The sequence below is a fragment of the Lonchura striata genome, chromosome Z (genome assembly GCF_050655825.1).
Source record: "Lonchura striata isolate lonStrDom1 chromosome Z, ASM5065582v1, whole genome shotgun sequence".
NCBI classification, from domain to species: domain Eukaryota; kingdom Metazoa; phylum Chordata; class Aves; order Passeriformes; family Estrildidae; genus Lonchura; species Lonchura striata.
In genome coordinates, this window is record NC_140740.1 from 56,469,013 (window position 1) to 56,493,788 (window position 24,776).

A 24,776-nucleotide genomic window follows, 5' to 3' on the forward strand; every position below is an offset into this window, starting at 1 on the left:
AGACTTAGCACTTCATGTCAAATACTTCATGAACCTGATCTTAGAAGGACCACATCTATGTCACTAGAGAAAAATTAATCTGTTTGCTGGTTTTATTTTTTAAGAGTGTTTCACAGATAGGAAAACTGATGCCAGCTGACCTAATAGCTCTTATTCTTACATCATCCCTCACGTACTGTATAAAGCTTCTAATTCCTCTTGTATGGTATGCCTTGATGAAATCAGACTGTTCTTTTTCATACACTAGCATGTTTTGCATTAAGTGCAGTATTTATCTTATTAGGTTTAGATTCTGATATATCTTTCTAGATTAATGTTACTTTTCTCTTTTTATGGAGGGGTGCCCATGTTTTATGATGCTATTATTAGCAGTAACTTGTGCACATTAGAATGTATTGTGCCTAGGGGCCTGGAACTAAATGGTTAATCTGAAAACTTGAATTCAAAGGCTTTCTTTCTGATCAAGTGTGACTTGCATGGAACAGTGTCTTTCCTCAAGTCACTGATGACAAGCTGGAAATCTCATAAAGTAATGCTTCTCTTGTGTTATGCTTTCACACTGTAGTGTGAATGAGTCTGCAATTTGTAAGTCAATTTTTAAGAAATACTGAAAATACCCATTTCCTTTACCCAGAACCATATCATACGGAAATGAGCTCATTACATTTTTACTCCAATAATACATAATTTCTAGTTAGTATCAAGATTTGCATTTCATAAGGAGTATGCATTGCTATTAATTAAAAACTTAAATATATAGTTATCAGTAAGATGGGAAAGCAGCAAAGTTTTAAAATAAAGTCTCAGGAACCCACTGAAGATTATAAGAAGCAATGATATATTTTTAAGGAGTATACTTGCTGTCATATATTGACTTTGTTTTGTTACAGAGCCCCGATTAGTTATTATAGAAAAATATTTTCATTGCTTGCTAACTGCACAGATTTTTTTTTTTAATTTAAAAAAAAAGGTCTCACTAAACACTCTTTTCCTTATCTGCTAAGATTCCTGTACATATTTTCTCTTTATTGTGTAGATTTTAAAGAAGACAAAACAGGAGTTTCTGAGGCTGTATAATTTTTAGCCATATGCCCACAGAAGTTTTGAATGTTTTCCTCTGGTTGTTTTGTGGGATTTTTTGTGGTTTTTTGTTTGTTTGTTTGTTTTTGTTGTCTTAAAAAATAAACATTTGCAATATAGTAACTGCTGTCATTAAAGTGGCTGTAGTTACTTTATGGTTGGCCTGTGGTTAGGTTAGCTGTCAGATACCACCAAAAGGTCTCGTTGTTCCAAAGGAGACTACCCTGTTCAGCAGAGAACATTCTATACCTGCAAAGCCACTGTGTCTGTGAGCATTAAGGATCTGCAGAACCTAAATCTGGATCTTCATGGTGAGAGCCAGGTCCCCTGTAGCTCTCAGCTGATAGAAGATAATGCTCTTCAATATGTATCTACCATAAGTGGTATGGGGTTGCTAGGGTTGTATTTTTGTCACCCAGCAGTTACTCAGAATAGGCTTGCAAGGAATTTGTTATTTCTTCATTGTAGGAAAACTTCTAGTGACAGTCAGAAATCTCTGTGGAAACATTTAGTCCACTTTGACCTTTGAGCAAAATCCAGTATTGCATGACTCTTCAGAGCACTAGGCCTTTTTGAATGGGTCTGACTGTCAAGTGAGCAAGACATATCTCTCTTTAGTGAGTTCAGTGCCTGTTTTGTATAGCTTACATTTTATATCATGATATCATACTAATGATATAAATTCCCAGTGTGACTTGGATTGATAAATATATAGACAAGAAATATGAAAAGAGGAAAAAAAATAAAGCTTAAACTTTAAAAAATTAGTAACAAATAACAGAACATAAATTAAAAAACCAAATTGGGATGCTTAGAATACTAGGGACCTGCTTCAGGATTTCTGATGGCCACTTAAGTGTAACTAATTGATAACAATGATAATTGGTTGTAATTGTCAGCAGTGTATGCTAAAAAAAAAATATAACCCTGGTGAGAAATAATGGTTATCATGGAAGCATGTCAGTCAGATAATTCTTCAGAAGAGAGCAGGAGGAGTCCTATTAAATTTCTTTCTGCATGCCTGGTCTCCTTTTGTGAGGCTAGACTAACCAGTCATTAAGACCTAAAATTTATAGAGGATGTTTTGTTTGTTTTCTAGAAATAATATTGGATATGTACCTGACATATTGACACATAAAAATAATTTCCATGAAGAACTTTGTTTAAAGACTTGTATTTTCAGTTTAACCCTACCTTTAATTCTTATCTTTCTGTTAATGGCTTCTGACTTCTGCATCAGCAAGGGCCGTATCTTCTCTCACCTGATCCTCTCTATGTGTTGGCCCACTAGTACTCCTAATTTGAGCTAGGACAGCCTTGATGAATCTAGGATGAAAGATCAGTTTGGTGCCTAAGAGATTGCACTTCATTCAAGAAGTGCAGAATTTGATTATGTTAAAAGGAGAGTTGACTTACATGATATATAACGGGTAAAAACTTGTTCTTACACATAAGTAAGAGCTGGAGGATGGCTCCTGGTGGGCTAACATGGGGGAAACAATCTCTAGCACCTATGTGTGAGATCCTATAACTTGGTGCAGATGAACTAATCATATAGCTGCCAGTGAGCACTCCTTCAGTCTTTGTCTGCTGTTTTTGAAGTAAGGCCCAGTGCTATGTTGCACCATGATGGGGACAGGACTTGAGTATTCTCTTCACCTGGCATAACATGAACTGGGCATACTGGGTTCTGCTTTCTGCTGGGATGCTGAAGTTTGTCATACAGTAATAAATATATGAACCTTTATAATCTCATTTTGGGTATATTAAGCAAAATTCATAATTAAAATAAACTACACAATTATTATTTCTTTTGCGTCTCTTGTGTCAATATAAATTATCTACCTCCTGGAAGTCCTAGAAATTAATTTCAAAAATGGTATAAACTTTACTGGTTTTAGAGATAAAGTACCAGCTTCTCTTCATAAAGGATTTAGTATGAAAATGTAGAGCCCGAGAGATCATGTAACACTACTGCTGTTTTAAAAACACCTGTGTGTACATGCTGATCAATCTGGACTGTGACTGGCTGACTAAGTAATGATTGAAAGAATTAGCCCTAGGAACTTTCTGTAATACTGATGAGCAATGTTTGATAGCTTTTTTAAGGAATACACAGGAGAGAAGCCCATTTCATTAGCTTTGTTGCAAGTATCTATTGCAAACGGGGGCTGTTGTTTCTCATTATGTAGGAGGACTCATTTTCCTTGGCTACTGAGTAATGTATCTCACAGGATTAGCTTGGTGGTTTCAGAGCAAGAAGTAAAACAAATATTTTACATAGGTGAATTTTACTTCCTAGGAGCTAGAAGATCTGTGCAGGAAATATACCCCTATATGTTTGGGCATCCCTGTTTGGAGTTTTGAGCCTTCAACACTGAGGCGCAGAGGAAGGATGATCCTTCCTGACCAAGGCCTGTGAGGTTCCACTGAAGGGAATGGCTCAATCTGTGTAGTTAGAACTTTGATTGCCAATATTGTACTGTTAGCAGTGAAATACTCCCTTTGACAATCACACCCTTTGACATACCAGCCTTCAAGGGAGAACTCTTAACAGAATAATACAAGTAAATGTCACACTTCTATAACATCCAGCTGAAGTCTCTGTAACTATTTTAGGAAGCCAAGCACCTTTGTCTCTAGGAAGTAGCACATTCAATTCTGTTAAGTGGCAGTTACTGCCGTTTATTACCAGGCTGAGAAAGTTCCTTGTGAAGTTTTTCACAGTATGTGCCATACCTTTTGCTTTGTTAGAATGGATACATATGGTTAGATGATGGATGTCAGCAGCAGCACATCAGAAGAAGGAACAAGAGACTTGACAGGAGGTCAGACCATGGCTTGTCCATCTTGTTCTGTGTTTTATTTACTAAGCTTGATTTTATTAGAAGCACTTAATGGCAAAAGATAAACTGTGAGCAGTGCTGGAACTGTGGCAAAAATTTACCTGACATACTAGTAGATGACCTCAGTTCAGGGAATGACTAACCTTTTGTCCCTGATCTTCACATTGAGCACTGCTCCTATGTGCCATGCCTCCTGGCTGGCTGGCCAGCGAGCCTAGTGTTCTTGGGACCTGTTGAGGCTTGGATTGCATTTAGCTGGGTGGCCATATTTTAATTCTTGCTTAAGATCCTCAAAATGAGTTCTTGATATCCCATCTAAGGTCACTTCCAGTTGTTTTTGTTACAATAGAGAGCATTTTTATCGGACGGATTATAAAATGTATTTGTTCTTTCTCATCTGATGCTCTTCCATCACACCTGTTACTAACTCCATTGATTGTTCTGACACAGCTGTTTTGCGACCACTTCTATTCATAATGTTTCCTCTGGTTCCCCATGTTTGACTACTGCTCATATGCTTTTGCTAAATAGCTTCAGACAAATGTTTAAAAGAAAAAAAAACCCAAACAACTCAGCAGCTAATAAATTTCTCCTTGCTATGACTGGGTACTTGTGTTTATAGCAAATAGATCTTCCTTTCCCTTTCTTGGTGAATTGACTCCTATTTCAGAGCTTGCATTTTTCCTGTCTTCCTGCTGGTAATTAAATGTGGTCCAGTCCGGCTACTGGATAAAGCTTTTTTTACCCATATAAAATAGCAGAGAAGCCAAGACATCTAATTGTTGAGGAGTACAACACGATGTACAATTGGTAAATGAACTGGAGCTACAATTGAGCTCTCATATGACATATAGTTTTGTAAGAAAAACACTTGCAGAGAATTAGTACAGAATTCACTAAGCTCTTAGAAGTAAAATTTGCTTATGTACTTCATCACAGTTGACTAAAATAGCATGTGTAATGCATACCTCAGTATAAAATACTGAGTCCTTGATCCATAGGAAAAAAGTTATTAATCATCTAGCTACTCAATTGCTGTTTGCAGGTCATCAAAATTAAGATACATAAATGAAGGACATTTTGCTTTCTCTGGTGCATAAGATGTTGCAGTGATTGTTTCCATGCAATGTAATCTTAATCTTACCGTATTGAGTTTTGTAGGTCATGAAACAAATAATTCAAAGTTAGTAATGGAATTATTAAAGTGTAGATCAGTGATGTTATGCATTAAACTCCATTAAACTGTTGATCTTGCTCAGTACTCTAGAACTCAGTTTAGACCCATTTCTTTGGAACTTTGTGACTATTAATACAGCAGCTGGTGTCTGTTGGCTTGAAAATACCAATAGAAATAATTCCAAAGATACTGGAGTGGCCCTAAGGAGGAGGGAGGCAAACCTAAGTTAAAATTTATCAGAAAAAAAGTGTATGTTATCTTTTCTTATTTGACTCATGAGAAGCTGAAATATTTAAGAGCAAAATCCTTGCTTCCTAATGAAGGAAAGGGGTGGGTTGTTGAGAAATGTAAGGTTTTACTGGTTCAAGCATGTTCTCTGGGGTTTGTTTTTAGCTTGCTCATTAGCTTTGCACTCTTATTCAAATAAAACACTAGCTGAGAGTCACTTAAGTGTGTGGCTATCAGAAATAGATGCTGCTCTGCGAAGATCAAAATACTTGGTACATTGCAGGATGAAGTGGAGGTGGAATGTGCTCTGGATTTCTTGATTTTACTTTGTGCTGAGGTGCAGTGATCTAGATACTGGCAATCTAGACATTGCTTTGTAGAAAAACATCAGCTTGTCTGGAATAGATGAAGGAGTTTGCTTAAGATGTAATAAACAAAAAACCAAACCCTGAACCATGCAGGTTCAGGATCACATGGTGAGGGTATCTTGCAGTATGTAGGAGTTTGGTGCAGTCACAGGAAAAATATTTTTTTCACAGATACAGCAGGTACGAATACTCTAATGATTAGCCAAGGCTTGAGTTAAAATATAAAATATGAAGTTGTTTCTACCACTTAAGAAGTTGTGCTCTGTAAGTAAAAAGAAATATATATGGATACACATACAACTTAAATTCTGCATGAGAACTGATTTACTAAGCAAAAGCTTTCAGACACAGTTGGTCTTTCCCACCTGCATGTAGAGAAAGCACAAGAGTTCTTTGTGCAGAAAAGAGTAGATCGGTTTAGCTGTCACATGAGAGGAAGATAGCTGCTTCTGCTTTTTAGAGAACAAGCAGAGATTGTAAAGCCTCTACTGTTGTATTACATTGTTCATGAATTCAAGTCCAAGGGCCTCTAAAAGACTTTTTTTGTATCAGTTGGGAAGTTAATCATGGTTATATGAACAAATGAAATACTGTGTCATTCTTACACTGCTGGTGTGGTGTTCTCTCTCTAGTATATGAACTATTCATGCAACTGAGATGGTTCTTGCCATGAAATAACTAATATAAAAAACAATGTTTTAATTTGCACCTGTATTACTTAAGAGCTGTGTTCTTATCATATATTTTTTGTCCTTGAACAGATTTTTTTTTTTGACTGGAGAAAAAAAATTAAAGTTTACTCTTTTTACACAATGATTTATTCCACATTTGTAATTTTCAGGCACATTTTTTCATTTGGATTCTACCTACTGCTTGAATGTCTTTGGTTTTCATTAATTATCACTCATTTTGTCTCTGTATCTGGAAGTCAAAGTTATGGAATTCACTTCCATTACTTTTAAAATTAGGCAAGCATGAATGCTTAACCTCTAAAACAATATTAATTCTCAGGTGGATTGTGTTTCTACTAATAAACATTTTTAAGTCCTTAATCACTAGAATCACACAGTTCTGCATATCTAAAATCAGTTATTAGCAGTAGATTTAGAAGTTGGCTTGCAAGAAAATGTATCTTCTTTACAGTGTCCATCTGCTTATTACGTTTCAGCACTGAACAGGAAGTAATATTTCCTGCCTCAGAAACCTTTGTTTCCTTTGTCTCTACAATGAGAGGAGAAAAAATAACAGTACTCTCCTTTTGACCTGCAAAAACTTCTCATTTTTTTTAAAGCACATTTATTTGTGATAAATGACCTCAGTAATACAATGCTGCTGAAGATAGTAATTGTAATATTAACAACATTTTATTGCAATGAATATTGCAGGGAATATATTTCTACGTCATCATACAATACGTAAATGCAGTTGTGAATGTGTGGTTAAATGTTTTAGAAGCTGAGATTGCATGGAAGAAAGCAGTGTTTGTAGCTAAATTATTATGTACTCTCCCTCTTTTAAGTTGTGATTTTATTCCAAAAATAAAATTCTGACAGTTGGTTTAATTAAGCTTGCTTATTTTGAAAGAGCAATGGCTTCAAGATGGGTGGGGATCATGTGCTGCTGCTTAAGGATGTGGTTTTCTTGGTGATTTAGCAGATAGTTCAACAGAATCAGGAAATCTTCCAGACTGTTCATATTTGTTTTTCAGTGTCTGACAGCAGTTCTTGCCTTTTTGTTGTTGCCAGCGATCACAAGGAACTGCTTTACTGTAGGTGAAAAAGTACAAGCCCAAATGGATTAAATTTTCATTTTACAGATATGAACTTGCTGTGAATTTTACTGTTACTATAGCTGATATTAAGAGCTCTTGAGTAATTAGTCACTTGGAAATAACTCACAAGGCCACTAGCCTTAATTTCGTGACTTCTGTGTCTGTTTTAAATGCAGTTTAGGCCAGGTTGGATGGGGCAGCCTGGTCTAGTGGGAGGTGTCCCTGCCCACAGTGAGACGCTTGGAACTAGATAATCTTTAAGTGTTCTTCCAACCCAGGCAATTTTATTATTCTCTGATACTTACTGTGTATTAGATTATGAGTTGTCTGTTTTTGAGTAGAGTTACTATATGAAGAGGCACTAGATACAGAGTTTCATGCTTGTGCATCCTATGATTATGGGAATTTTCATCTTTATATTAATTTGTAAATTATTTTTAAATTGAGAAAGGAATGCATGAACCATTGCAACATTTGTGCAACCTTTGATGAATGGCATGACATTACATATAAGGTAATTTTTGTATTGGTTTTGTATTTGCCAAGATCTTCATTTTTACTGGGTGTTCAGTGCTACAAGAGATGCACACATTTTAAAGAAATATCTCTCTAAACAGGTATTCTGCTTCAATTTACAGAATGAGAGATTAGCTGTAACTCTTAAAAGGCTTCTTGCAGTGTGGTGGAAATAATATTTTAGCAGCTGCATTGTAAAGAGAGGCAGAATAGGGTAGCGCAAAGTTTAAGAATGCTGTGTGCAGTATATTTCAACTGAAATTAATTGTGTTTATGATTTTTTTTTTTCTTTGCTGTAGTCGTGACATGGAGAATAAAGAAACCCTTAGGGGGTTGCAGAAGATGGATGACCGCCCAGAAGAGCGCATGATCAGGGAGAAACTCAAGGCAACATGTATGCCAGCCTGGAAGCATGAATGGCTGGAAAGAAGAAGCAGAAGAGGCCCTGTGGTAAGTGGCACTGATGGAAAGACAGTACCTGTGACAGCTACTACAAATAAAAATCAGTTAAATCTCTTTCTATTAGAAAGCTCTTTTCCGTACCAGTTTCTCAGGTGTTACTGCACCGCTCCCGTGTGTCGGCGCGCGGTGTTCCCAGGACAGCGTGGCCAGCTGTTCCGTCCCGCGGCCGTGCTGCTGCTCGGCGCCGTGAGCGCCGCGGCGCCGCTGCCCCCAGCGGCACGGCACCGCTGCCCCCAGCGGCACGGCTCTGTCCCCCAGCGGCACGGCTCTGTCCCCAGCGGCACGGCTCTGCCCCCCAGCGGCACGGCTCTGCCCCCAGCGGCACGGCTCTGCCCCCCAGCGGCACGGCACCGCTGCCCCCAGCGGCACGGCTCTGTCCCCAGCGGCACAGCACCGCTGCCCCCAGCGGCACGGCTCTGTCCCCAGCGGCACAGCACCGCTGCCCCCAGCGGCACGGCTCTGTCCCCCAGCGGCACAGCACCGCTGTCCCCCAGCGGCACGGCTCTGTCCCCCAGCGGCACGGCTCTGTCCCCAGCGGCACGGCTCTGCCCCCCAGCGGCACTGCTGCCCCCCAGCGGCACGGCTCTGCCCCCCAGCGGCACGGCTCTGCCCCCCAGCGGCACGGCTCTGCTGTCCCCAGCGGCACGGCTCTGTCCCCCAGCGGCACGGCTCTGCTGCCCCCAGCGGCACGGCTCTGCCCCCCAGCGGCACGGCTCTGCCCCCCAGCGGCACTGCTGCCCCCCAGCGGCACGGCTCTGTCCCCAGCGGCACGGCTCTGCTGTCCCCAGCGGCACGGCTCTGCTGTCCCCAGCGGCACGGCTCTGCCCCCCAGCGGCACGGCTCTGCTGTCCCCAGCGGCACGGCTCTGCCCCCCAGCGGCACGGCTCTGCCCCCAGCGGCACAGCTCTGCCCCCAGCGGCACGGCTCTGTCCCCAGCGGCACGGCTCTGTCCCCCAGCGGCACAGCACCGCTGTCCCCCAGCGGCACGGCTCTGTCCCCCAGCGGCACGGCTCTGTCCCCAGCGGCACGGCTCTGCCCCCCAGCGGCACTGCTGCCCCCAGCGGCACGGCGCTGCCCCCAGCGGCACGGCTCTGCCCCCCAGCGGCACGGCTCTGCCCCCCAGCGGCACGGCTCTGTCCCCAGTGGCACGGCACCGCTGCCCGCCGGGCAAACCCGAGCCCGGCGGCGCTCAGCCGGCTCAGCTCCATCAGGTCTGCACGGCAGGTTCCATTAGCCCTTTGGGCACTGCCTTCGCATAGGTGCCTTGGAACTGCTGTAAAAAGCAGGTAGATCAAAGAAACGCAGGTAGATCAAACCTGAAATATTGTAAGATTATTCCAATTCTATTAGGTGTAATGCTGGTTAATTACAAGCCATTTCTTACCTATGAACATAGTTGCAATTGTTGATGTGACTCCCATGTACCACTGTTGTAAAGTTAAGGTCATCTGATGCTGTAGGCCGGTGTTTGGGAACAGCTTTTCTGGAACAGAAATAAGAAGGTTCTGTTGGTTCTGTTGTGAGAAATAATGTTGAAAATACTTAAAAGTGCACCAAACCCCATTGCCTCAAAGGGTTAAATAGCACAGTTTTAACTTTAAAAATGTAAATGCTTTTCAGTTCCTGAGTAGCTTGAAATTATTTCCTTGCGCAGCCAACTTCCCTTGAGGTTTGTGGGTGTGTCAATACAACATTTAGTACTCCAGATTCTCAGTTACTATTATTTGGCATTTTGATGTTTTCAAGCACAAGTAGTTTGTCCATAGGTACATGATTTGCGTTTTGATCTTCCAGGCAAGGAGAGGCATTACTGCTTTGATATTACTGAATTAATTGGTAGGAGGGGGAAGAGGGTTTTCACTGACTGCTCTTTTTTTATCCTGTTCACTTTTGTAACTGGACACTGAGTCTAGATATCTTTTATTACCCTGAGGAGGGAAAGCTCCTTTCAGTTTTTGTCTTAAAGAGACCTCTGGAACTTTCTAGGAGAGACCTGCTCTGTTTGTCTGAGTTGTTGTTTGGAACTTCGTTCCAGTATTGAGTCAAGTCTCTGAGACTTTGAGAAATTAAGAACTAAAACGAAATCTTCCCAATGTGACTATTTTTAATTCGATTCTCAGGGGTGTTATTCTTCTATGTGTTATGTAGGTCTGACTGGCAGAAAGATGAAAGTTGTCTTGAAATATTCCAATTCTTAAAGTCAAAATATAGTGTTGATGCAACAAAGTACTATTGTGTATGTACTTCCTTTGCTTGAGCACTCCCTCTATCTACATTGTGCAGCACCATGCATAGTGGTTAGCTCAGATTCCAGATGTGGTGTAGCTATTTTGCTCATATGGCAGACAGAAAACCTGGGTGTGGTATTTACAAAGAATGGCACACCTAATTTTCCTGGATTACCTCCATGTTTGAAGTCTTTATTTTGGAAAATTGTTGTGTTAAAGGAAGAGTAGCCCTAGTATTTTTCAGCTGGTACCATGTGGAATGCATGGATCCAGTACTATAGCTCTTAATAAGCACAGTACCTGTAGAGAAGAAAATTCTTGTGGCTTCTACTGTCCAGATGGGGAAACAGTATTTTTTGAGGTATCATGAGTGGTATTTACAGGAGTACTTTGAGAATCAATAGCTGCCACAACTAATGTAAGCTGCACAGACCGGAAGAAAGGTTCTTGCTTTTGTATTGCATATAGATCAGTAAGCTAATCCCTCTCAAATGTTAGTAATATGGCCTAAGAAGTATTTAGATATCTGCATAATGGCTGAATTACAACAAAAGAATTATTGATTAATTTGCTTTGCTTTAATGTGAAATTACTAATTAATAATTTTAACATGTGATTTAATTCCTGCAAGGTGGTGAAACCTATCCTTGGAAAAGTAGATGGATCAGAAATGAATAAAACCTGTCTAGATCCTCAAGCTGAAGGACATAACACTGCTTCTTCACCTACGCAAAAAGGAAGACGAAGTCCTTCTCCTAGCAGCTCCTCTTCATCATCTACTAGGACAGTTAAATCTGAATCACCAGGTGTTAGAAGAAAAAGGGTGTCTCCAGTGCCTGTAAGTTGCAAGCTGTGATGTAATTTTCAATTTGGCTGTATTCTTCAGTCTTTTGCTTATAGGGCAAGTTGGTCCTCCCTCTTTAAAGCAAGATGCTGATATAAAGAGGTTGTTGCAGGATATCATTTAGGTGACATACACATCTCATGTGGTATTCCTCATGTGTTTTCTTTTTCCTTCAGTCCTGCTTTCATTTGTTATTGCTCGGAAATAAATGAAGAAAAATAGGTACTCAGTCATGAATACATGTATGTTCTCTTAGCTTGATTAGCAGGAAGAAGTGCTGGTAGATTTTTTTGTTGTTTTTATTTTTTGGTTTGTTTTTTTTTTTTGGTTTGGTTTTTTTGTTTGTTTGGTTTGGATTTATTTGGTTGGTTGGTGGGGTTTTTTTCTTCTCTTTTTAAAAGTTTTTTTAATAACTGTAGTCAGTTTCTCCTGCCTCTCAGTTCTCTGGGCAGGTATATTCCATTAAGGATAGGACTGTGGATGAAAGAAAATTCTTGTAGAAAAGTCTTATGCTCTATTTCAGAACTTACCTTTAGGTACAGATTAGGGGAGGCATCCATTGTTAGAAGTCTAAAGTTATTACCACTACATTCTAGAGAGCATCTAGAATATAATGTTTTGAGCAAGAGTAACTGGCAAACTAAAGAAGATAAGGAGTATATTTTGAGCAATAATATCTAACATTCTGGCTTGTAAAAATGCTCATCAACAGTTAAATTCACTGTGCAATTCACAGTGCAATTAGAAGATAAATAAGACCTAATTGGTTTTATTTTCCCATTGTTCTAAACAAATTTCTGCAGTATCACTGAAAATATGTACTGCCATTCTTCTGAACTAGAGACAAGTATCAGAAGTTACAGCTCAGCAGCACTGGTCCTTTCCTCATGACAAGAGAAATTGAAAGGTTAAAAAAAGGAAAACAACCATATTTAAATTTGGTTGGGGTTTTTGTTTTATATTAACTTTTCACATTAAAAACCTTAAAAGTCCAGTTTATATTTTACTTATATGATGGACTGTGAATTCATTATTATTTTCATCCTAACATGGAATTAGTGCATACAACTAAAAGCAGAAGATCTGAAACAGAATGGAACCATTAGCGCATCTCATAATCTTAGAAATGAGAAGAATTTAAATGAAAACAATCTTACTAAAATGTTTGGGCCTTTGATTCTGGTTATGGGGAAACAATATTAAAAAAAACCCAAAGCATCTTCATCTAAAGTTGCTTACATGGTGGAAAGGGGAAAAAACTGTACATTTTTTTCTTTTCTTTGGAATTTTCTTAAACTTTTGATCTTTGTTGAACTTATATTCCCTTTTTAAAACTATAGTCATAGCATTTTTTCATTCATGAAATATATTAGTGTTACAGCTATATAGAATAATCTCCTTTATCCAGTAATAAGTCCCTGATTATCTTCTGATTGAATTATACTTGATAATTCAGTACTAATATGGTAAGGCAACCAATGACAACATGAAAATAAGAAGCAATTTGAAAGACTCCTTTTGTGTCCCAGTTTCAGACAAATTTCAGCTGCAGAATTTCAGTTTTCTTCTGCCCTTGACTACTGGGCATGGGAGAAAAGTAATCCTTTTAAATCATATAGTCAAAGAGATTATAGCAGTTCCAGGTTTTGGGGACTCTTATTCTAAATAAATATATAAACCATATTTATAATATGGTTTATATATTTATTTAGAATAATAATATAAATCTTATTATAAATAAATAAATAAGCTGAACCTATTTAAACATTTTTCTGTCCTTTGAATGCTCATGATGGAGGCCCTTCTGTAGTTTCAGAGCGGACGGATAACACCACCTCGACGAGCCCCATCTCCAGATGGCTTCTCTCCGTACAGCCCTGAGGAGACAAATCGCCGTGTCAACAAAGTGATGCGAGCCAGGCTGTACTTGCTGCAGCAGATAGGACCCAACTCGTTCCTAATTGGAGGCGACAGCCCTGATAATAAATACAGAGTGTTTATTGGGCCTCAGGTAGGGAACATTTTTGTCTGGTCTGTAGCTTTTATCAATTCATAGTTAATCTCGCAAAACTGTTCAAAGCCAGATTAGTTCAATTGGTGATCACTGTTCTATAAAGTAATGTTTAAAAGTTCTAATCTGTACTCATGTAATACCAAAATCAGTTTGCAATTTGGAAATTACATTTATCTACAGTTTCTCTTTTTTAAAAGAAAAAAAGACTCATTCCTAGAAGTGGCTCTGAATTGTATGTCTTACATATTCTTGGCTAAAATTTGGTCACTTAATTCCTCTATTCATGGAATGTGTATAAATGACAAACACATAGTGTGATAATTTCATTCATACCCATAATGAGATCCTTTTCATAGGCTTTCTTGGTACTAATGCAATGTAGTATTGGGACACATCCAGGTTGGGTGAACAGAAGTTTCTCATTTAAGTTTGATTGATGTCATGTTGTGACAGCATACTTCCCATATGAAGCATAAAAATAGCTTCAGTTGATTAAAAAAAAGCGGGGGGGGGGGGGGGGAAAGAAATTGAAAACTGGTGTTGTAATTTTATGCATTCATGTATGCATTTCTGAGTAATATGTTAGGAATTCTCTTTTTTTGTAAGGCAATGCTACAGAACATTTATGCCTTTCTATGAAATACTTATTTTTGTTGAGGGTTGGGTATATTCTATGATACACTTAAATGTGGAAAAAATTCCAGGTCACTAAAACCTTAGGATATACTTTTCTTTACAGACTTGTAGCTGTGGCCGTGGGACGTTTTGTATTCATCTGCTGTTTGTTATGCTGAGGGTCTTTCAGCTTGAACCCTCTGACCCAATGCTCTGGAGGAAGACACTGAAGAACTTTGAGGTAATCAACTTCTAATTGATGTAATGATAGTCTAGAATACACTCCATAATGTCTTTAGGTCACTATCTTAAACCTGCTGAAAACTGTTGGATTTAAAAGCAACAAGAATATATGTTTATAATTATATCTTTAATTCAGTATCAGGAGTTCTGTAAGTGGAAAAAAAAATACCTGTGAATATAAGACATAACTGCATAAATAACAGAGAGCTGTAGTTTGATGAAGGGATTTTCTATTAAAATTTATAGCTCTGTCTCACTGATTTGCTAAAAGGAAGAAAAAATGTGGGTATTTTTAAGTAATTATGTATATACTTGAAGCTGGTATTTATTTTCAATAAGCAGATAAGTTTTTGGTGTAAAATGTTTCTTGTGATCTTTTTAGTAGTAAGACTTCTGAAATTGTTGCTGCAACTGCTAATGCATTATTGTGAAGGTGAATAGATTTTTCCTGTTAGCGGTAGTTTACACTTCAGTAATATGACTTCTGATTACAAAATATTCATAGCATAAATAAGACTGTTGCTATCTTTTTCTGATGTTAGGTTGAGAGTTTGTTCCAGAAATATCACAGTAGGCGTAGCTCGAGGATCAAAGCTCCATCTCGTAACACCATCCAGAAGTTTGTCTCACGCATGTCAAATTCTCATACATTGTCATCATCTAGTACTTCTACATCTAGTTCAGAAAACAGGTTAGTATTTTTAAAAGGAATTACAAGCTTTATTCTGTAGTTTCAGAATCACCTACATTCTTTTTGTTCAAAGCTGCTTTCATTTCAAGCCACGTTAAGTCTCTGCATTTGCAAGCAGTCAAGTCAAGCATCCATTAGTCACTGTGGTGCCAAGTGGGCATATTTGTTTTGTAACTTCTGTTTGGAAAATGTTTAGTAGAATTGTGAAAATAATTTTTTTTACCTTATATGAATTTTGTGCAACAAACTTTTGAGATCTTGAGTGCAAGACTAAAGCATACATCAGCTTCGGAAGCCTATTGTGTGCATCGTTTTTTAATACAGCACTTGTGCAAATGTTAGCAAAAGAATAAACATGATTTTCTTTGTCTCCTGTCCTGCTTTGGAGAAAAGCTTGTGCCTCTGACAATACAATGAAAAATGCTTATGCACTCTATATAAACACATACATAAAAAACAGAAGCAAGCATATGTTTTTAAAACTACTTAATTAAAAATGGTTGATTAAATTATTTTGAGATAGCTACTAACATAATAGTTATGCCTTATCTATGAATTGATGCCTTGTCTATGAATTTCCAGTGATGTGTTATTCTTTCATATTTTTTTCCCTGCTGCTTTTACTTGAGTTTTTTTGTATATCCTTTTCCATGATTTTGAAAAGATACTGAATATTTTTTTAAACAAATAATTTGTGCTTGCATTATTTAGTGGGTAAACTGTACTTTGTTTAAAGAGATCAGAGGGCAAACCCTAATTGAGGCTTTGTTTTGTGTGAAGTGGAATCTAACTTAAGGAGGACCTTGATATGTTACTTTGTGATAATGAGCATATATTAAGATGAATAGATTCAGACAGGTTTATAATTCTGATATACAGACTGTGACCTCAATCTCACTTCATCTTTTACTTATTTTTCCAAACTGTGTCTCTGTAAATAAGTTGCATAAACAAAGTTGTTAAATACATAATTACTCTGGAACTACTTACCTGGCAAGCCAGTTTCTTTTATGTTGATACTTTGTGTAGGAATTTTTTTTTTCCACAGGATTGTGAACTTTGCTGCATTAGTTATCACTTCTTACAGGATGAAAGATTTTCAGTTGTTTGCCAGTACACTTGGTGCAATACTGATTCAATGAGAGAAGCTACTGTTCTGTCCAAGTCTAAATTAGTATGCTATAGGTATTGAAGAACACTTGAGTATCAGATTCATTTGAGATAGAAGTTTACTCAGTTCTGATAGTTCCTATGACTTGCAGTTATGTTTTGCTTACTGGCAATTTGTCAAAAATAAGTTTGTATATGTACACACACGTGTGGAGAATATTTTTCATTGTAAGCTTACCTTTGTGGATCTTTTCAAGGAATAAATAGCTTTGCAAACATTTGTGGAGAAATAGAAAAGAATACATGTGTATAAATATAATGCATGTACAAGTTAATTTTATTTTAAAAATATATCATTGAACAAATGCAGGATGTCTGCAAAGTTTTAGATGCACACCAACTATAATTTAAATTTTTTGCAATGAGTAATTAGAGTTTTGCACATTTAAACAGTATTGCAGAAGATTATAAACCTGTGTTTTTTATTGCATGTTTAAATTTAGAATAATTTTTTGGGTAATTCTCTGGTTATCCATTTAAAAATTAAAGTAGAGAAAAATAAAATAGAAATAGCCAACAAGGGAAAATAGGAATTTTTAAAAATATCTCTGTATGACATGTATGCTAGTGTGTATGTGACTCTATTCCATCAGTTTCTGTTAGTGACAGAAAATTCTTGAGTAGCTGTTTACTTTTTGAGTTTTACTATGCTCATCAAAGAGTATTTGCATTTTCTTGTAAAGGGCTTAAGACTACCTTGTGACTTCATACTTTGAAAGGAATGTGATGAAAAAGAACGTGGATAGTTTTCAAAATATAAAAATTCCTTCATTTTCTAAACCCAAATGATAAACTAAAAAGTGAAGCTTGGTTTGTTTCAAGAAGTCTTAGGAAAAAAAATGTTAACTGCCCAAAGCTAGGCCTTTCAATCTCTTAATTGGTATCTGACCTAGTTTGTAAAGATGTCATGTGTTTTGTGACTTTCCCTTTCACTTTAACAAAGTGTTGTCTGTACTCAGTGCTTCTAAAATCTGGTTGCTTACTTATTCAGACCAAGGTTTAGGAGAATGATTCATTAATAGCCTATAGTTGTCCAGAAGTGACTGTTCCAAACTCGAAGTTAATCTTTTTTCACTGTTGAAGCCTCTTCTGAATTCTGATATGCCTATTCTACAATCACAAATGTCTCTTTTTATAGTATGAAGGATGAAGAAGAACAGATGTGCCCCATTTGTTTGTTAGGCATGCTGGATGAAGAGAGTCTCACTGTGTGTGAAGATGGCTGCAGAAACAAATTACACCACCACTGCATGTCAATATGTATGTTATCTTTGTTTTGTCAAGTTCTGGTGACTAAATCTGCAAAAGTATTATAGCTTAGCATGGTTTTGAGTTGTATGTTTTATGTTCAATAAAAAACCCCAGAAATCTGCTAGTAAATGATGACTAGGTAACTCTGAAAATTTTGTATCATTTGGGTACTATTGATACACCTTATTTTATCAGTTATTCACAAATGGTGTTTGTAATTTGATGCTCTGACAGAGAAGTTACCTGCAGGTGTAGACGTTTAAGCCTGTCTTACCTGAGTGAAAGGACTATGTCTAATTAGAACAAGGTTAGGAACAGACTTTCAGCTCCCTGTACGTTGTCATTAGAATGCATGAAAGTCATATAAAGCTAGCAAGGGTGGTATAATGAATTATGATGTTTATATAATAAATCAATTAAAATATATGCATTTTTGCTGTTTGCATTATCAAATAAAATTTTCCTATATTTGAAGTACAAAAGGAGCTGAATTTCAGTTAATAAATTAAACTACTAATTGCAGTACTGAAGTGAAGCATTTCTTCATGCAGAAAAAATATGTTTAAGCACACATATTTTAATACTCAGGCTGTTGAAACTGACTCAGTTCAGAAGTATTAATTATGAAACTAATGTTCCTCATTAAAACTTAGAAGTAGTTGTGCCATCTTCTGGTTTTGTATACTATAAAACTTCAGTGCACATAATCCTGTTGCTGTATTCCAGGGGCAGAAGAATGCAGAAGAAACAGAGAGCCACTCATCTGTCCACTTTGTAGATCTAAATGGAGATCTCATGATTTCTATAGGTAAGGATTCAGTTTTGGTGCACAATAAACTATCTGTTTCTGGATCTTTAATTGATATTTCTGAATATGCTGCATTATTTACCTCAAATGTTTAATTTTTTAATCTGTGTTGTTCTTAATCTGTAGTCATGAATTGCCAAGCCCTGTGGATTCTTCTGTTCTCCGTGTGGTTCAACAACAATCTCAGCAGCAGTCTGCAGTTGGATCACAGAGAAGAACTCAAGATAGCAATTTTAACCTTACTCATTACGGAGTCCAGCAGATCCCTTCTACATATAAAGATTCAGCTGAGCCATGGATTCAGGTAGTTCTCTTTTGTGAAAGACCTAATAGCCTTTAGAGTGTAGAGGTGGGTTCAGCTGAACATGGGGCCACACACTTAAAAATGAGAACTTTTATTTCCTTTATTTCTGCCATTATTTTTGTCTGGTATAGTCAGACCTTGATTTCAGGACTGTTAATATCAGTATCTGGAAACCAATTTCATACTTAATAGTTAAAATTCACTTGACAGAGTTTTTACACAGCCAAAGTAAGCTGTAGCATATAATTTGATATTTTATTTCTATAACAGAATCTTTTTTAGGACCCTGTACCTTCAGACATATCTTTGCTGTCAGCCTTGATGATTTTTAAGTATAAATATCTTTCCTCTTTTTGATTGCTTACTTAAATTGCAGCATTATTCATTTTGACTCCTGTAATGTTGCTTTCTTCCTTGGCAGGTATTTGGGATGGAGCTAGTTGGCTGCTTGTTTTCTCGAAACTGGAATATACGAGAGATGGCACTCAGACGTCTTTCCCATGATGTTAGTGGTGCTCTATTACTGGCTAACGGTGAAAGCACTGGAAACTCTGGAAGCAGCAATGGAAACAACACAAGTGCTGGAGCTCTGGGAGCAGCTAGTGGGTCATCTCAGACCAGTATCTCAGGAGATGTGGTGGTAGAATCCTGCTGCAGTGTGCTGTCCATGGTCTGTGCTGACCCTGTCTACAAAGTGTATGTTGCTGCTTTAGTAAGTAGTTGTTTATTTGTTGTATTCTACTAATTTCACAGTTACTTCATTTTGTAAGAAGGAGTGAATGGGAGAAGATACATGAAATCAGGAATCCTAGCATTTGTTGAGCACCACTGGTGACTTTTAACTACACTTTGAAAATGAGGTGATGAAAATACTCATCATAAGTGAAAGGACATGATTTCACTGGCACTTGCCACAGTGCTAAATATTGACAATATTTGTATGTCTTTTCACTCTCAAAGAGGAGTTGACTAGTTCTAGCAGTGAATATGTAGTAAGCTATTTATCCTTTGAAAGTTTCACTGACATTTTGCAGACAATATATGTAGAACTGAATTTACAACTTTTTTATGCTTATTTACATCTCTTTAAAAAAATAAAAATAGTAGCTAGTTGGATTTCATATGTATTGTTTTTTTTTTCCTTTCTCTTAGAAAACTTTAAGAGCCATGCTAGTGTACACTCCCTGTCATACTTTGGCAGAGAGGACTAAACTACAGCGACTTCTCAAGCCAGTTGTGGAGACAATATTAATTAAATGTGCAGATGCTAACAGGTATGATGTCTCTTGAACTTAATTTTTGATTATTATTTAAATATCTTAAAGCTTCATTTGTTGCTATTCATGTGTAACTAGCTGATGTTAAAATAAATGTGTGGATTGTAAATATATTTTGCTAGCCTAACTGCTGCTGGCAGTCTTCTGGCTTGAAATATGTAGGTTTTGAAGGCAAGTAATTGTATACTTTGGTTTCGTAAGAGCTTTCTCCTGCCCCTCTGCCAAAGTAAAGGAAGATGTTATGTGCAGTTATGAACCCATCCCTTCTATCTCTGTTTTTATTGCTTTGGCCTATTTCTCATGACTCTCTTTAGAGCTATTAGCAAGTACTCCCTCAGTATTCTTCCTACTTCAGCAGAAGTTGTAACACGTCTTTGCCATGAAGTAGTAGCAGTAACATAACACTTCTGATTGGTAGTTCACAGTGTAATGGTAGGAGATAGCTATTTAGGGTGAACTGCCCTTGGCTTGAGTCTTCCTGTCCTAGGCTACCCTGTTTGTTCTTACAGGCCAACCATTTCTTCATACTGTAAACTAGATGCAGAACTCCACCAGCTTGAGTTTTGTCTCTCAAGGTTTAGTTTCTAAGTAGCATTTTTTTCTGAAACTGCAGCTAGAGATCCCCCAGCAGCAGTCTAGCAAGAGAATATCTAAAGGTAAAGTAGTAAATGAAATAGAATGTTTTTTATGCATTTGGCCACATTTTGCAAGAGAACAAGGCAATTTGGTGTTTTGTTTTGTACATTAGTGATAGATATTACATTTCTGGAAGCATCTTTGTAGAAATGTTACAACCACAGGTAAGCTTACAAAGAGTGGGTAGAAATTCACTGGAATAAGGTGGTGTGAAATAATTTCACACATAATTCCTAGGTGATGGTTTTTTTAAGTATATTGAATAGGATGTTTTTCCTTGAAAGCTTTTGTTAAAGGAGTTCTTTTTTTGGTTTTACTTTCTTACAGTCGAACAAGTCAACTTTCAGTCTCAACGCTATTGGAGATGTGTAAAGGTCAAGCAGGGGAGCTGGCAGTTGGGAGAGAAATACTTAAATCTGGTAATAACTCTTCATGTACAGTTAAATTATACAAGCAAATAATACTGGAATTTAACAAGTACAAGCACAGCAAACAGAACAGTATTCCTGTCAACAGTTTGGAAGGGGGCTAATTTGGGCAAACAACGAGTAATTCTGTATGATACAGTTCTGATTTTTGTGTAGACTCTGAATATAATACCTAATTTTCATTTTATCAACTTTTTTATAGGATCCATTGGTATTGGAGGTGTTGATTATGTCTTAAACTGCATTCATGGAAATGAAATAGAATCTAGCAACTGGCAAGCACTGCTGGGGCGACTTTGTCTAATAGACAGACTTCTGTTGGAATTTCCCAGTGAATTTTATCCCCACATTGTCTGTGGAGATATCTTGCAAGCTGATACCGTAGTTGACAGGTACTTTTTTGTGCTCTATGCAAATGTTACTCTTTGTAGTTGAATTTTTTGGTGATTTATTCATAAAAGAAGTAGTTGTTATAATTCCTGTAAACAAAATAACATGTATGCAAAGTGTGCTTGCTTTACAGAGTAAGTAGTTGTCTTTTTAAGAACTTCTGACCTGTGAAGCATTTTTGAAGCACCAGTGCAACAATAAATCTCCTTCATACTTCAGAACTGACAACTAAATGCATTATCTTGAAATGGCTTTTTTTATACTAGTTAACTAGAGTATGTCAGTTTATAAAAGACCTCTTTTCTTTTTTTAGGTATAAGAAACTTCTCTCCCTCTTAACTTTCGCCTTGCAGTCAATTGACAATTCCCACTCAATGGTTGGCAAGCTGTCACGGAGAATATTTTTGAGTGCAGCAAGAATGGTAGCAAGAGTGCCCCATATTTTTGTAAAGCTGTTAGATATGTTGAGTGTGACAAGCTCAACTCATTATGCAAGGATGCGTCGACGTCTGATGGCAATAGCAGATGAAATGGAAATTGCAGAAGCCATTCAGCTAGGCATGGAAGAAATGCACTCGGGGGAATGCCAACATGAAGAATTTTTACACCTACCTGTGCCAGATAACTCTCCAGAAACTACAGAAAATAATACTCCTAATAATACTGTCCAGTTATCAGGGAAGAGTGGGAAAGGTTTAAGTGACAGAAAACTGAGTGCCAGTCCAGATGACATTTCTGAGATGCTAGCTGGCCTTGCTATGGGACTTACTGTTTCATCAGTAACTACTGAGCAACCAAAACCAGCCATTCAAACAAAAGGAAAACCCCACAGTCAGTGTGTGAACTCTTCTCCCTCATCTAGTCATTCCCAGTCACTATTCCCAACACTTCTGTCTCCAACAAACCCGTCTGTACCAGCTGGCACTGTAACAGATGCCTCTAAACTCAGACCTCAGGGATTTGTTCCCTGCAAAATCCCCTCACCTTCTCCTCAAACACAGCGGAAACTTTCTCTCCAGTTTCAGCGAAACTGTTCTGAAAATAAAGAATCTGAGAAACTTTCTCCGGTTTTTACCCAAGCCAGGCCATTGCCATCCAGTCACGTACATAGGCCAAAGCCATCACGACCCACCCCAAGTGATGTGAACAAGCAAGGAGAGACCTTGAAAAGCAGTATGACACTTGACCTGAATGATATTTCACAGTGTGATGGCAATAGCAGTGCAGTTATACCAAGTGAAGAGACAGTGTTCACACCAGTAGATGAGAAGTCCCGGCTGGATGTTAATGCAGAGCTCAATTCCAGTATTGAGGACCTACTTGAGGCCTCCATGCCAACAAGTGATGGCACAGTTACATTCAAGTCTGAAGTTGCAGTTCTTTCTCCTGAGCGGGCAGAAAATGATGATACTTACAAAGATGATGTCAGTCATAATCAAAAATGCAAGGAAAAGATGGAAGCTGAAGAAGAGGAAGCTTTAGCTATTGCTATGGCAATGTCAGCATCCCAAGATGCTTTGCCAGTAATTCCCCAGCTACAGGTTGAAAATGGTGAAGATATCATAATCATTCAGCAGGATGTAAGTATGCGTATGAAAATCTAGGTTAATCTCAGCTGAGGGTCACTGAAATTATAAAGCAGTGCTGTTATATTTCAAAAATTATAGAAAACATGAAGGTGCTCAGTACCCTTTCATAGAAAATCAAATATAAATTTGAGGGTGCTAACAGAATCCTTCCATATTATTAACAATCTAGGGAAGGTGTTTGCAAGAGAACCATATCATATATCAACATTTAAAGCAACAAAAAAGAAAGCATAAAAACTGGGGAAAACAGGAAATAAACAAAAAATTTTAAGCAGGAGTAGAACTGTACTGAGTCCTAATGCTGATTTACGTTGAAGGCAATTGTACATTTGCAAACTAATTTTTGAAAGAAAGAATGGGAAAATATTTTCTCTTCCTATCTTGAGGGAAGATGAGAGATACTTTATTAGTCAGAAAAAAAAATACATATATATTTGCAAATAGACAAAGAGCACAAGAAATAATAATAGAAAAAAGGGGTGTTGTATTTGTGATCCTTTGCAATAACAACATGTAAAGCATAATATTGGGGAGATAAGTTAAATAGAAAAAAACCTGATTTTGGTTCTGTTTACTGTAGGTGCAAGGTAAAAACTTAACTAGTTGTGAGAAAAGGAATAGAAAAAAAAAGTTGTGCTCCTACTTGTGTCCTCTAATCTTGCCTTTCACCTTCACGTATTTACACAGAGCTAGCTCTGTTTCATGTAGTAGAATATGTGGGTTACAGAATACTCTGGTGCTCTCATCTCAGCTGAGACCTGTATAACAAGTAGTTCAAGGAAGTGTGAGGGAGAGAAGAGGCATATAAGCATGGATATTTTCTAACACTTTAGAATGTCCGTAGTTTAGATAAAGCATGTTAGTAAACTTGGAATTGATTTTGAATTTAATTTGCAGACACCGGAAACCCTGCCTGGACATACCAAAGCAAAACACCATTATAGAGAAGATGCAGAATGGCTTAAAGGTCAGCAAATTGGTCTTGGAGCTTTCTCTTCCTGTTACCAAGCTCAAGATGTGGGAACGGGGACACTAATGGCTGTAAAACAGGTAAATACTTCAGGAAAATACCTCATTTTCTTGTGTTTTCTCTTTCAGACCTCTTGTGTTCCTGCTTCTCCTACTCCCTGTGATGTGTTCTGACATAATACATAATTTAAAAAACCTTTATGTGCATTAAGTAGCTAAATATATACAAGCTTTCTCAATTCTTCTTAGAGTGAAAAGTCCTTTGTTCTGTGCCCATTTTCTTCCATGGTTCTTCATAGTGCGTTTTTGCTTCAGTCAAGTTCATAAAACGGTGGCTGAGTTAAGAATGGGACCCAGATAACTTGGTTCCAAATTAATGCCCTATTTATAAGATTCCTCTTTAAGATTATTTCTGCTCACTTGTCAAGGATATTTTTCCTATAACTTTAAATGGAGGAAATATAGTTTAATAATTGTTTCCTCTGATTCGACTTTGCTAACTAACTAAGGGCAATTTGTAGGCAAGTATTCTAACTATTTAAATTAATAGATACAGAAGTTGTATCTATGGCTGAGAAAAGGCACATGCTTCAGTAAAGATTTTTGAAGGCTTCAGGTGTGGGTAAATTGTTCGCACTAGAGCTGCCCTAGGGCTGAATCAGTAGTAACAAAATAGAGAGAATTTTAATTCCAACACCCTTAGGAGTTCTACAATGAACTTATAGCTGTGAAATAGATAAAACCTTTTGAAGTTACTCAAGGAAAGAGTATGTGCCACCATTCCTCCTTTGAAACTTTTGCTTGTGAAAAAGTGAGACTGTCCAAGTGGTCCCAGAGAGATGATGGTGATGCCTAGGGAAATTCCCTGCAG

General features: G+C 37.6%; 1 protein-coding gene across 2 annotated transcripts in view; it reads left to right on the forward strand.

Annotated features, from left to right (window-relative positions):
• The window catches only part of MAP3K1 (mitogen-activated protein kinase kinase kinase 1), a 58,413-nt gene that overhangs the window by 25,788 nt on the left and 7,849 nt on the right, over nucleotides 1–24,776 (forward strand). For both annotated transcript variants that reach the window (XM_021534326.4, XM_021534325.3), the window contains exons 2-15: nucleotides 8,286–8,436; nucleotides 11,308–11,514; nucleotides 13,331–13,531; nucleotides 14,274–14,390; nucleotides 14,935–15,083; nucleotides 17,392–17,513; nucleotides 18,231–18,312; nucleotides 18,439–18,616; nucleotides 19,038–19,328; nucleotides 19,769–19,890; nucleotides 20,857–20,948; nucleotides 21,160–21,349; nucleotides 21,661–22,927; nucleotides 23,834–23,986. In XM_021534326.4, coding sequence (XP_021390001.2) covers nucleotides 8,293–8,436; nucleotides 11,308–11,514; nucleotides 13,331–13,531; nucleotides 14,274–14,390; nucleotides 14,935–15,083; nucleotides 17,392–17,513; nucleotides 18,231–18,312; nucleotides 18,439–18,616; nucleotides 19,038–19,328; nucleotides 19,769–19,890; nucleotides 20,857–20,948; nucleotides 21,160–21,349; nucleotides 21,661–22,927; nucleotides 23,834–23,986 — 3,315 coding nt within the window. In that variant the 5' untranslated portion in view covers nucleotides 8,286–8,292. The remainder of the gene's footprint in view (nucleotides 1–8,285; nucleotides 8,437–11,307; nucleotides 11,515–13,330; nucleotides 13,532–14,273; nucleotides 14,391–14,934; nucleotides 15,084–17,391; nucleotides 17,514–18,230; nucleotides 18,313–18,438; nucleotides 18,617–19,037; nucleotides 19,329–19,768; nucleotides 19,891–20,856; nucleotides 20,949–21,159; nucleotides 21,350–21,660; nucleotides 22,928–23,833; nucleotides 23,987–24,776) is intronic.